General features: G+C 37.8%; 1 protein-coding gene across 16 annotated transcripts in view; it reads left to right on the forward strand.

Moving 5' to 3' along the window:
- CLASP2 (cytoplasmic linker associated protein 2) overlaps positions 1-13,522 on the forward strand; it is a 182,846-nt gene that overhangs the window by 135,078 nt on the left and 34,246 nt on the right. For 9 of the 16 annotated variants that reach the window (XM_055414697.2, XM_055414704.2, XM_055414706.2 and 6 more), the window contains 3 exons: positions 11,690-11,853; positions 12,663-12,741; positions 12,868-12,918. In XM_055414697.2, the coding sequence (XP_055270672.2) occupies positions 11,690-11,853; positions 12,663-12,741; positions 12,868-12,918 (294 nt within the window). The remainder of the gene's footprint in view (positions 1-11,689; positions 11,854-12,662; positions 12,742-12,867; positions 12,919-13,522) is intronic. The other 7 variants (XM_055414701.2, XM_055414707.2, XM_055414703.2 and 4 more) reach the window with 1 other exon arrangement.

The following is a 13,522-nucleotide window of genomic DNA, read 5'->3' on the forward strand; positions in this document are numbered from 1 at the left end:
TTTAGGACACCAGGTGTCTACATGAGAATTTCTAACCTAAGTGAGAGGGAGATGTGGAAGGGAAGTCATAAGAAAAATATTAATGAGTTTTGCTTCATTTTTTTTTATTGTCTTCACCTTATTGTTGCACATTTCATTCCTCCTCATTTTTTTCTATTTTCAGTATTTTCATTACTTGTGACACTACTTAAAGATACTAAAATCCCACTCTTTACATAAACTGAAATCTGGCTAAGGATTATAAACTGTCTTAACTTTAAAGCAATAATTTCCAAAGATTATCCTTTTATCTGAAGGCATATTTATATTATCCAAGAATGCAAGATCCCATTAAAGCCAGAAAGCACACTAAGTTTATAATTTTTCAAACTGAGCATATAGATAACTATACCATTTTATACTGATACTGCTACCACTAATTAGTGTAGGAATTGTTATAATGGAAGAATTTCTATAAATCCTAAACAAATTAACTGTTGATTTTTTTTTTGTTAGCAGTATGAGTCAAAGGACAAGACAGTTATGATCTGGGTGGACTTGTTTTTATTAAATAATATTTTGTTAATAATCTATACAACTTTTAAAAATAGAGTTTTAAAACATCTTCAGTAAGTAATATAATTCATCAAAAGTCTCTTGTAGAAAAAAATTTTTTAATGAAGTAAATTTTAAAATTAAAATCTCTTGAAGATCAAATAGGAAAGCCAGGTTTGATGTTGGTGAAAGCACAGGTGTTTGGCCTCCCTTAGTAAATATGGAGAACCAGCCACGATCCTCCGTAGAGGTGTCAGGAAGGACACTTTGTTTTTTTTCTTGTGGGGTTTTATAACAGCATACAGTTCTTATTGATCCATCTGGCTTTGTTTGGTTTTGTTGTGTTTTTTAGTTATTTCACTGAATACAGATATAAAGGGAAGATTGTTGTTAACTCGTTTTGCTCAGCTTTTATTTGGTGATTGTCCATCAGAGACTGCCAGTAATGTAATTAATTAAGAATAACTGGCTATATCACCATATAATGGGGATTTAAAAATATCACGGTTTGATTTGAGTTGTTGCATATCTTTATATTGTTCAAGTAGTAGATATCCCTCCTTGTTAATTTTATAAAGTGCTAATAGTCCAATCATTTGAATCAAGTAGCTGTTCTTGATGCTTTCTTTTCCTTCCAAGTAAAATTTTAGTTTTAGCTTCCCAACTGCTCTCTATCAAGAGTTGGTTTTTTTCTTTCCCCCTCCCAATAAAGGGCCAGACAGTATATATTTTCAGCTTTGTGGGCCATAATGATCTCTGTTACAACTCTGCCATTATAGCACAAAAGCATCTATCGACAGTATCTAAAAAAGTGGTCATGGCTAGGTGTCCATAAAACTTTACTTATGAACACTGAAATATTAATTTTCATAAAATTAAAGTTTTTGAACTGTGGTGTTGAAGAAGACTCTTGAGAGTCCCTTGGACTGCCAGGAGATCCAACCAGTCCATTCTAAAGGAGATCAGTCCTGGGTGTTCTTTGGAAGGACTGATGTTAAAGCTGAAACTCCAATACTTTGGCCACCTCATGTGAAGAGTTGACTCACTGGAAAAAACTCTGATGCTGGGAGGGATTGGGGGCAGGAGGAGAAGGGGACGACAGAGAATGAGATGGCTGGATGGCATCACTGACTCGATGGACATGAGTTTGAGTGAACTCCGGGAGTTGGTGATGGACAAGGAGGCCTGGCATGCTGTGATTCATGGGGTTGCAAAGAGTCGGACATGACTGAGCGACTGAACTGAACTGATCATGTGTCACTAAATAGCTTTTTCTTTTGATTTAAAAAAAAAAGCTATTTTAAAATGTAAAACCATTCTTAGCTTGCAACCCCTGTTATATACAATCAACTCTAATGATTGACACATTGACATTAATATAAAAACGTTCAAGAACATCTGCTCATAGTCATGCCACTGGGTGAAGGTCAAGACTGTTGAGGGGAAACAGTGTACCGGTCCCTGGTGGGTTAAATCAACCTTTATTCCTATATCCGCTGTTCATTTCTGATCTGTGATTTTGGTCTAAAAGCTCAGTCCTGCCTTTCCTGCACCTCTTGCTTTTCTCTTCTGTCGTCCATAGAGACTGTGTCAAATAGTCTCTCCTTAAATTTAACTCCAGCCCTGTCCACCTCTCATCTCGTGCCCTGAGCGTTTGTCCTGGCCTCTTAGCCTACCAAGAAAATAGAAGCCATCCAACAGAAATTCCATTTCCTGCCTCCAAACCAGCAAAATTAATTGCACATAAGCCCATTCTTTCTACCTTTTCTCCTATGGAAATGGCAGGAGGTCTTACCTTGAAGCTGTTGGCAGCCACATAAACATGTACTCTATTTTTTTGCTAATATACTCTCATCTGCTTGGTCTTCCAAGAATTTTTCATAAATTTCAACGTGCTGTTTGACATCCCTTTTTATTTTTCAGCTTTGTTGTAAGTGTATTCAGTTTATCTTTTCCGACACTCTAAGGAATGTGGTGTGGGAGAGGAGGAGAAGGGTTGTTTTCTGTTGTGTCTGATCCAGTCTTCCTCACAGAAGACAGCCTCTCTTTTCAGACACCTGGCTCTGCTTGTTTTACTAGTGTTGCTGTAGCTTAGAGCATTGCCCGAGGCCCTCCTTTTTCACTCTGTACCTTACTTGAAGCTTATTGCCCACTTTATCCTGATGACTCTGAAATGGTACTTCCAGCCCATATTTTTCTCCTTCACTTACCTAGTTACATGCCTTTGGCTTATCTTAAACCTTAAAAATACTTTTCCTCTTGTGTCGCGTTATCTTGTTAGATGAAGCCACCATCCCCTCACTGGGCATCATTCTAGAAATTTACTCAGTCCTGATTGATTCAGCCTTCTAAATATTTCCATTCTCACTACTCATTCCTGGCACAGTTGCCTTTGGCCTGCTGCAACTCCTCCCCACCTCCTATCCCTAAATTCTCTTTCACTCTGCATCCTTGAATAATCTTTCTAAAAGGTAAATCTTCTCTCTTGACTTAAAACTCCTCAGTGACTACTCATTACCCTCAAGAAAATATTCAAACAAAGCCTGTCATTTTACTTGTTATTCCTTTTCACTCTCATCCCAGCCTGAAAACTATGTTCATTTCCCCAGATGTGCCCTGCACTTTTCCTCATAGCCTGGAAACAGATCAAAGTCACTTCTCTTTCTTTCCTCAAATATGCTCTCCACTCTGAATTGGAATCACTTATCTGTAACCTCAACCATCCTGAGAGCTCACAGGGCGGAAACCATCTGAAGCCTTGCCCCCAGAATGGGCCATAGGGTTTCGGAGACACTTCCTATCATGAGGTTGGTTGGGTGGACTTTCCCATGTCCTCTTAAGTTGAAGTCAACATTTCAGTCTATTTAAACAGCTCTGAAAAGCAGCAGTGGACCACCAGCTGTCCCCAGCAGAAACAGGAGACTTAGAGAACCAGGCTGTGATCAGCAGCCCCATCTCCTTTCACCTAGGATAACCTCCAACCCCTAGAATGTTTCTCTTATTTGTGTTAGTAAGTATCTGAGTCCAGCTGAAATATCAGGGGAACTCCACTATACAGTAAAGACATCCCAGAAAGGAAGGGCTGGAAAAGAGTTCTTTTTGAGTACACTTGAAATAGATGCTGGATTTTTTCTCTGTGCAATGAGTGATGTGGTTGGCATTTACAGTGTACAAGCTGAAATTATTTTATGTCCATAACTTGATAAACTTTTTAAACTTTCAGATACTACTAATTCAGTCGTGGTATCTGTATGAAAGTAATTTAGATTATAAAGCTGCAAATGTGTAGTTTAAAGCCTCTTAATATTTTCCTGAGAGACAGTACCACACATTGATAAAAAATATGAGTAGTGGAACTAGATTGCTTTGGTTCAAATCCTACCTCCATCACTATTTAGCAGTGTGTGCATAGGTTTCTTAATCTGTAAAATAGAGTTAATAAGATTGCAATGATGATTAAATGAGTTAATGTATGTAAAGTCCTTACAACAAAATAAGCACTACATATGTTTTTTTTTAAATAAGTAAATTTGAAAAATTAAGGAATTCAGGCCAGAGTTTTATTTTGATTGGTCTCAGTTCAGTTCAGTCGCTCAGTCGTGTCCGACTCTTTGCGACCCCATGAATCACAGCACGCCAGGCCTCCCTGTCCATCTCCAACTCCTGCAGTTCACTCAAACTCATGTCCATCGAGTCGGTGATGCCATCCAGCCATTTTATCCTCTGTCGTCCCCTTCTCCTCCTGCCCCCAATCCCTCCCAGCATCAAAGTCTTTTCCAGTGAGTCAACTCTTCACATGAGGTGGCCAAAGTATTGGAGTTTCAGCTTTAACATCAGTCCTTCCAATGAACACTCAGGACTGATCTCCTTTAGAATGGACTGGTTGGATCTCCTGGCAGTCCAAGGTACTCTCAAGAGTCTTCTCCAACACCACAGTTCAAAAGCATCAATTCTTCAGCGATCAGCTTTCTTCACAGCCCAACTCTCACATCCATACATGACCACTGGAAAAACCATAGCCTTGACTAGATGGACCTTGGTTGGCAAAGTAATGTCTCTGCTTTTTAGTATGCTGCCTAGGTTGGTCATAACTTTCCTTCCAAGGAGTAAGCGTCTTTTAAAATTTCGTGGCTGCAATCACCATCTGCAGTGGTTTTGGAGCCACAAAAAATAAAGTCTGACACTGTTTCCACTGTTTCCCCATCTATTTCCCATGAAGTGATGGAACCGGATGCCATGATCTTAGTTTTCTGAATGTTGAGCTTTAAGCCAACTTTTTCACTCCTCTTTCACTTTCATCAAGAGGCTTTTTAGTTCCTTTTCACCTTCTGCCATAAGGGTGGTGTCATCTGCATATCTGAGGTTATTGATATTTCTCCCAGCAATCTTGTTTCCAGCATGTATTCTTCCAGCCCAGCATTTCTCATGATGTACTCTGCATATAAGTTAAATAAGCAGGGTGACAATATACAGCCTTGACGTACTCCTTTTCCAATTTGGAACCAGTCTGTTGTTCCATGTCCAGTTCTAACTGTTGCTTCCTGACCTGCATACAGATTTCTCAAGAGGCAGGTCAGGTGGTCTGGTATTCCCATCTCTTGAAGAATTTTCCAGTTTATTGTGATCCACACAGTCAGAGGCTTTGGCATAGTGAATGAAGCAGAAGTAGATGTTCTTCTGGAGCTCTCTTGCTTTTTCCATGATTCAGCAGATGTTGGCAATTTGATCTCTGGTTCCTCTGCCTTTTCTAAAACCAGCTTGAACATCTGGAAGGTCACGGTTCACATATTGCTGAAGCCTGGCTTGGAGAATTTTGAGCATGACTTTACTGGCGTGTGAGATGAGGGCAATTGTGCGGTAGTTTGAGCATTCTTTGGCATTGCCTTTCTTTGGGATTGGAATGAAAACTGACCTTTTCCAGTCCTCTGGCCACTGCTGAGTTTTCCAAATTTGCTGGCATCACTTTCACAGCATCATCTTTCAGGAATTGAAATAGCTCAAGTGGAATTCCATCACCTCCACTAGCTTTGTTCATAGTGATGCTTTCTAAGGCCCACTTGACTTCACATTCCAAGATGTCTGGCTCTAGGTGAGTGATCACACCATCGTGATCATCTTGGTCATGAAGATCTTTTTTGTATAGTTCTTCTGTGTATTCTTGCCACCTGTTCTTAATATCTTCTGCTTCTGTTAGGTCCATACCATTTCTGTCCTTTGTCGAGCCCATCTTTGCATGAAATGTTCCCTTGGTATCTCTGATTTTCTTGAAGAGATCTCTAGTCTTTCCTATTCTGTTGTTTTCCTCTATTTCTTTGCATTGATCACTGAGGAAGGCTTTCTTATCTCTCCTTGCTATTCTTTGGCACTCTGCATTCAGATGCTTATATCTTTCCTTTTCTCCTTCTTTTCACAGCTGTTTGTAAGGCCTCCACAGACAGCCATTTTGCTTGTTTGCATTTCTTTTCCATGGGGATGGGCTTCCTGTACAACGTCCATAGTTCATCAGGCACTCTTATCTGTCAAGCTCTAGACACTTTTTCCTCCAAATGTAAGGTGTGTCAGAAAGATTATCCCCTGTGGTTCTGACAGTTGACTCAGAAGGAACTACTTGAGGAGAGCTACCTTTCCTGAAGAACATGCTTTGATTTGACATGTCATGGTCTGTGTAGTCCTACCTGCCTCCAGGTCTTAGAATCAAGAGACCAAACATGCATCTTACCTGGGGAAAATTAAAAGTTGTAGTATCTTTTTATCTCCATACAACAGTAATTGTTCCAGTCCTTCACAGAAATAATTTAACTTGTGAATACATTGCTTCTCAAGAGGGGGAAAAATAAATGAAAAATTCTTAGATACTGTGCTTTGGAAGCAAATGTTGCCACTGTTCAGAAATGTTGGCAGGTGTCTGTTAGTCTTAGATTCTTTCCAGAAGTTGAACCTCAAGGATAGTAGGGTCTGAAAAGAAGGGAGTTTTTCTCTTTTTTTGTTTGTAAATTTTCTTGGCAAGCAAATGAGAGAGAAATCAGGAAAACCACGTACTCTTCTCATGTACCATTCATTTAACTCTTGTGTTAAAAACTATTTTGAGTTTGTCATAAAACTTTGGAAAACATTTGTCATTTTTATTTTCTAAGTGTTTTTCTTCCATACAGGAACTTGGCATTGATGGCGACTAATTTGTGTGTTTTTCTTTTTTTTCTTTTTTTCCTTTTGCATGCTGTCCCCTGTGTTGGAACTCTCAATAGAGAGTAAGTTGGTTCAATATTTGTTGGAAACCTAACTTTACTGCATGACTGTGAAATTAACCCTTTTTCTCTATTTTCTCTCCCAAAGAGTTCATGCAGTGTTGGAACCTTTGCAATCCACGAAATGCTATTTGCAGTTACGCAAACTGTCATTCTGTTTGGAGATGTGCTTTTTAATCTACTAATTAATCTAATTTGATTATGTTCTTCTGTTCTATATTTGATGACTGGCACACCTAAGATATGGGGGCTTCCCTGGGGCTCAGTGGTAAAGAATCTGCCTGCAACGCAGGAGACCCAGATTTGATTCCTGGTTTGGGAAGATCCCCTGGAGAAGGGATTGGCAACCCACTTCAGTATTCTTGCCTGGAGAATCCCATGGACAGGGGAGCCTGGAGGGCTACGGTCCATGGGGTCACAAAGAGTGGACACGACTGAGCAACTGACACACACCTGATATAAGCAAGGTGAAGAAAAGGCTGCCTCAACTGTAATAACACAAATATTACAGTTCTTTTTCCAGTGAACTGCAGTTGTGAAATATATAGGATTATACATTGAGTCTGTTGAAGGTTGATTTCATTAAATTATTAAAAAAAATAATTCCCAAGTTTCACAATCAGTTTTTTTAAATTGAGTTCTAACCTTCTCATATGCACTTTCTACTATTCTGTTAATGCTGTCCCATAAAAGGAAACTGAGCAGTTTAAGAAGCAGTGATCTCAGCTTTCTCTTCTGAAATCAGATGTTTAGCCCAATGTTTTATTATTATATCCAGTTTTCTCTTTCTCCTTTAATCATAGATAAGGAAATGGGAGAATATCAACATCTATCTGACAGTGAACTCTTTGTGATACAGCAAGCACATGAAATTTTATGGGAACTTCCAATGTATATTTTGGATGGAGAGATATATATATGTGCATGTATGTATATATATATATGCATAAGCATTTTGACAAATAATAGTGTAATCCTATATGTAAAGTACTATACATACACATTTACAGTTTTATTCAGCTATACTCACATTTCATCCAATCAAAAGAAATTTCTACTTAGGAGATTCAGACACGCCTTCCTGAAGAAAACAGCAGTTCAGATCTTGACAGGAACATAAACTTTAGATTATATCAGGATGAGAAGTAAGGCCCTCCTACAAATGACTACCCTGAGTCCAGAGAAGTGGGAGATGTCAGAAAGTTTATAGTAAAGAAAACCTTGGCTGTAGTGAAAGGAAGGTCATCCATATCTTCCCTTGCATTGAGAAAAGGAGTTGGTTACCAAGGTAAATTTTACTCAACTAAAAGAAAATTCTCACTTTTAAGGGAACTTTTCCTACAGTTTCAACAGACAACTTTTTAATTGCAGCCTCAACATCTGATAACTTTAGATTTGGTTCTAACTGGTGACATAAGACTAAAATAGAGCCATTGTTCTCAAATACTATATATTCCAGATAGGAAGATAACATAAATACAGAAAAAGTTAAAGAGCACCGTAAAGGTAGCCCAAGTACCAGTTTCAAACAGGGATGGACAGTGGCTATTATCTAAAGATATCCAAGAAGCTCTTTGGCTGGGACTTGAGTGGTAAGCCACACAAAGGGATTAGAGAGTATGGTAGGAAATCAGGAGTGTGTGTGATACGTGTTTAGGGATGAAGACTTTATGTTGCCAAATAGTCCAACATCAGTCTGAAGTTAGAGCCTCGTCTAAGCATTTGAGACATTATTCTATAGACAGTGAAGGGGCATTAAAGAATTTTGTTTCTTTTGTTTCTGTCAAAAGAGTGATGTCACCGTCAGAAAGAAGTCTGAGTTGGTCTGCTGTTTTGTAAATAAAGTTTTATTGAAACAGAACTGTGTTCACTTGTCTGCATAGTGTCTGTGGCTATGCTATGACGACAGAGTTGAAGAGTGCAACCCACATCATATGGCCTGCAAAGCCTAGAATATCTGCTTTCTGGCCTGTTAGGGAAATCCAGACTTGAGGTCAGAAAGGCCTGGTGCCTACAGTGATGTTGTGATTGATTTGAGTAAGGCCAAAAGTGAGAGCTATTATAGAGATTATTGTGGGGCCTAGAAGGCTAGATCAGAGAGGCTCTGTCAAGGAAGTCATAATTTCAATGAAGAGAGAATCAGGATGAAGATCTAAGAGATCTCCCCCCGTTCAGGATACAAAAGGAAAATGCCTGGTAACAATGAAAAAAGGGAGATAAGAAGAGGAAAAGCAGTGTCAAACTATGGAATTGCCAGTCTTACTAACTCATGAAAAAGCTATGACATTTCTCGATTGGAAGGTAATTGATGGGTGCAATAGTATGGAAATTGAAGGTGAAGTTCTTGAGGCAGTGTCTTCTGCATCAGTAAACAGAATTATTCAGGTTGAGAATAGAAGAGTAAAGATAGAGGAGACCATACTTTAGAGAGCAAGAACATAGGTAGAAAGACTAGTCTTAGAAATAAAATTGGCTCTTCCTTGGAGAAAGAGTTATTATAAGGATATCTATAGAAGAAATCAAAGTGAGGGGAAAGTCAGTGGAGAATTTTATTATGAATGACAGTCAAGTAGATGAGGAAGTTGTCCAGTAATAGAGTGTATGGAACACAACTAAAAGCCAAGTGACTTAGCCATTGATGAGCTATGGAAACCTTGAGCAAGTAAGTCCCTTAATTTTCTAGTTCTCAATTTTCTGAGAATCAGATAAAATGAGAGAGTTGACTTAGGCATTCTAATGCCTTTGATTTTCAAAGTGGATTTTGGTATAGTGAAAGCTTAAAGTTGGAATCTTAAGGAAAATAGGCAGCAGTTGAAACAGTAAGAGTGAAAGTGAACCAGAGAATTAGAGAGTGTTATGCTGGTACACCAGATTTAAGGGAGTAGCAGGAAGCCCTGATTTGTCGTGTCTGTTGTAATTCCTGAGGTGTAAATAGTCTCAAATGGCTGATTTCAAGCCACCAACCATCTCACAAAATTCCTGAATATTTAACGTTTGACTTTCTAGGGAGGTACTGACTAACGCCAGGACGTCAGTGGACAGATTTGCTAGTCAGAGTGAGTACTAGTTTAGATACATATATTTATCACTGAGCAGGTCTAGTGAAGTTCCTCAGGCCCTGAGGAGGGAGCCAAAGACAATTCAGTGAAGCTGTGGTCCAAGAGGTTCTGGTAGGGTAGGACTGGAGTTAATGAATCTGCATTGTGATTAAGAACAGTGTTGAGGCACAGGTGCTTACTGCCTTGAGATCAGAGGTAACAGAATTTTAAGTAGTCATACTTTCTGCTTTTACAAATAGCGTCTTGAACAAAGTGTATTTTTTCTCGGGCTTCCCAGGTGGCACAGTGGTAAAGAATCTGCCCGCCAGTGCAGAAGATAGAAGAAATGCAGGTTTGATCCCTGGGTCAGAAGATCCACTTAAGTAGGAAATGGCAACCCACTCCAGTATTCTTACCTGGAAAGTTCCATAGACATACAGGCCTGGCAGGCTATATTCATTCCATGAGGTTGCAACGAATCAGACATGACTGAGCGCATACACACAAACACATCTTTTTCTAACTCTAATTCAGATGTTAAAAAGCTCAGTTATAATTCTGATAGATAAACAGTCCTTCATTTCTAACATAAGAGAGAAAACAGGAATTCGTGTATAACTACATAAAGGAAAGTCAAGAAATAAAATATACATTGAGAGCAAAATTCTTAGTTTTAAATTAGCATACTTACTTTGGACTTAACTTTTTTAAACCATAGATTTTATAATCCATTGGGATTATAAATTGTCTCGTAACACAACATGGCTGACATTGTCTTAAGAACTTTTACCTCTTTATGAAGAAATAAATTGTCCAGTATGATATTGAATTTATTGACGAGATATAACCTTATTGTCTGTCACTTGTCGTAAGTATTTTTAATGAGATAAATCACTTACGAATTTTAGCTTCCCTCCCCTTTAATTTTTCTTGAATCTTATAAGAAGTTTAAAACAAGCAGATTAATATTGGAAACAAGTATAAAACCCCTCAGTAGAAATGGAGACTAATAGCATGCCATCTGGTTCTTTGTAGAAATCATTAAAATGTAGATGTAGATTTGTGTCCTGATTTTATTGATTTTAGGCACAGGTATCCCAGGTCATTTAAGGCTTCCCGGGTGGCACTAGTGGTAAAGAACCCACCTGTCTGATGCAGGAGTCATAAGAGACATGGGTTCTGCCCTGAGTTGGGATGATCCCCTGGAGGAAGAAATGTCAACGCACTCCAGTATCCCTGCCTAGAGAATCCCATGGACAGAGGAGCCTGGAGGGCTACAGTTCATAGGGTCATAGAGTCAGACACGACTGAGCAACTGAGCACACAGATCATTTAAAATTACTTTTGGGGCAGTTTTAATGAATAATACATCTTATATCAAAGAATTTTGTGACCACTAACATTGTGAAAACTAAGAAATCTCCAATTAGCCCATTATGTTAAAAATCGTCTTATATATTAAGGTAGCTGTCGGCCTAGTCTTCCTCTGATTAACTCACTGACATTTCAGAGAGCTGGGGGCTGGTGAGACTATAGGTAGTTTCTTGCCCTAAATTCAGATAAAATGAATTTCAATTTAAGCTGTGGCATCATTGATAACCTTACGTGTGCCAGCCATTATGGCCAAAATTTCTTTACCAAGTGATGCTGCATGGAATAGCTAATTGTCGAACTTCAGCAGAAGTTGGATAACAGTTCAAATGTACTCTTGTATCACAGAGTCCAATGAAAAGCGAGAGAGATTGTTTTTCCGCTTGGCTGCCAATCGCTGTGCCTCTGATTCCTGTATTCCTTTCTATTTCAGTTTTGAATTGATCATAGAGGTCAATATTTCCTCCTTTTTCTTCTCCTTTCCCCATTTACCCACTGTAGGTATTCAGCATGTTTTTGGAGACTCTAGTGGACTTCATACAAGTCCACAAAGACGATCTTCAAGATTGGTTGTTTGTACTGCTGACACAACTACTTAAAAAAATGGGTGCTGATTTGCTTGGGTCTGTTCAAGCAAAAGTTCAGAAAGCCCTCGATGTTACAAGGTAAAATTTTTCTTCATATATTTCAAGTTTACCCAGTAGTAATTAAGAAAATTTAGTTTTTGTGTTGAAAGTTCAGATTTCTGAGTCCTTTCAAACCATCAAGACTTCATGAGCTCCATTTGAAAATTGTTAATGATGTCTGTTTACATGGTATAATTTCATGCAACATAGGTTCTTAGTTCAAACATTGCATTTAATCTATAAAAAATTTCATTAACATCGGTTGAGTAATTCAAGGTAGTAATTTATTATAATTAAGATATAACTGCAAAGTAGAGTTAAGGATTTTATTCAGTCTAATATAAAGATAAAAATATTTGCTAAATTTAAAAAGAATGTTTTATTATGCATTCTTTTTTCAGAAGATTTTGAACCAATGATACATTTCTACTTTCTTGTGTAGATTGTTTAAGTGACTTATTTCAAATATCCATTTACTAAGTTGAGGTGAGTCTAGAATTCAGATATTAGGTATGGAAACATCTCTGATACTGTTGAACTTTTCCCTGAACACATTTTCTAATTAAATCTGTAACTGAGGCAAGAGATCATTATTTGCTCTAGTGTTGCTTTTTAACCCTCTACAGGGGGTTAAATTTATACTTGCAGGGTGTAAATTCAAACGTTCTGGTTCTTCTGGGAGTAGCCTTTATTGTATTCTTTACTACCTAGACTATAGCACATACAGATACTGCTTCATGCATGCTTTCTCAGTGACATTATGTTTTGGTATTAAAAATAATCTGTTTGCTAAAAACTTACTTGCTGGATTATTTTTTTTTTTTTGCTTTGTTCTTTCTGTATTTCAGAGAATCTTTTCCAAATGATCTTCAGTTCAATATTCTAATGAGATTTACAGTTGATCAGACCCAAACACCAAGCTTGAAGGTAAAAATTTGAGGTCTTTTGAAGACATTGTAAGGAATTAAGTATTTTATTCATAAAGTTAATGTTTGTATTTCTGTCACATGAGAAGTTGTTCAATCAGTGGATTTTGTTTTTATAAACTTTCAGACAGTCAAGCCAGCACTTCGGGACCAGCTTCACTCTTTTTGGAGCTCCAAGGTTTTATTGGTTTTGTTTTAATTTGCATTATTTCTTTTCTTAACTCTCTTTACCAACTCTGCAGTGTTTCCGATAATGTTTGTATGCATCTATATATTCAACTACTAACTATTATAAGCCTCTAAAGCATGCATGGATTTGATTTCAAATGTTATTCGGTGCCAGATTATCTTCCGGAAAAGCTTACTGGGGACTCATAGTTAGAAAGCAACACAAGTATGGCCGTCTAACCCTAAGCTGTTGTGCAAACTCTCTCTATAAAGTCTTTTCTCAATTTATGTTTGTGATTTCCCAGTCCTTTTTTTTTTTTTTTCTCTTCAAAGTTTAGGAGTTTGAATAGGTATTCTGGGCAGAATATCCGTTTTGCCTAAGTATTTCAATTAACAAAAATTTTTAAGTTTAATCTCAGAGCTATTCTCCAGTTCTTAATTGAAATAGTAACTTTTTTTTTTTCTTCTTAGAATGTGATATTTCTGATGTGTGCATAGGCTTTAGATTTGGGATTAGCTTTCTCAGTTGTTATTAGCACACATTTTCTAACAATTTATGTGGAAACTAGGTAGATACCAATTTTTGTTAAAAATAATTATTTAACATAGAAGAA

This window comes from Moschus berezovskii, chromosome 24 (assembly GCF_049115385.1).
Source record: "Moschus berezovskii isolate FMDL1 chromosome 24, NW_MosBer_1.0, whole genome shotgun sequence".
Lineage (NCBI taxonomy): Eukaryota > Metazoa > Chordata > Mammalia > Artiodactyla > Moschidae > Moschus > Moschus berezovskii.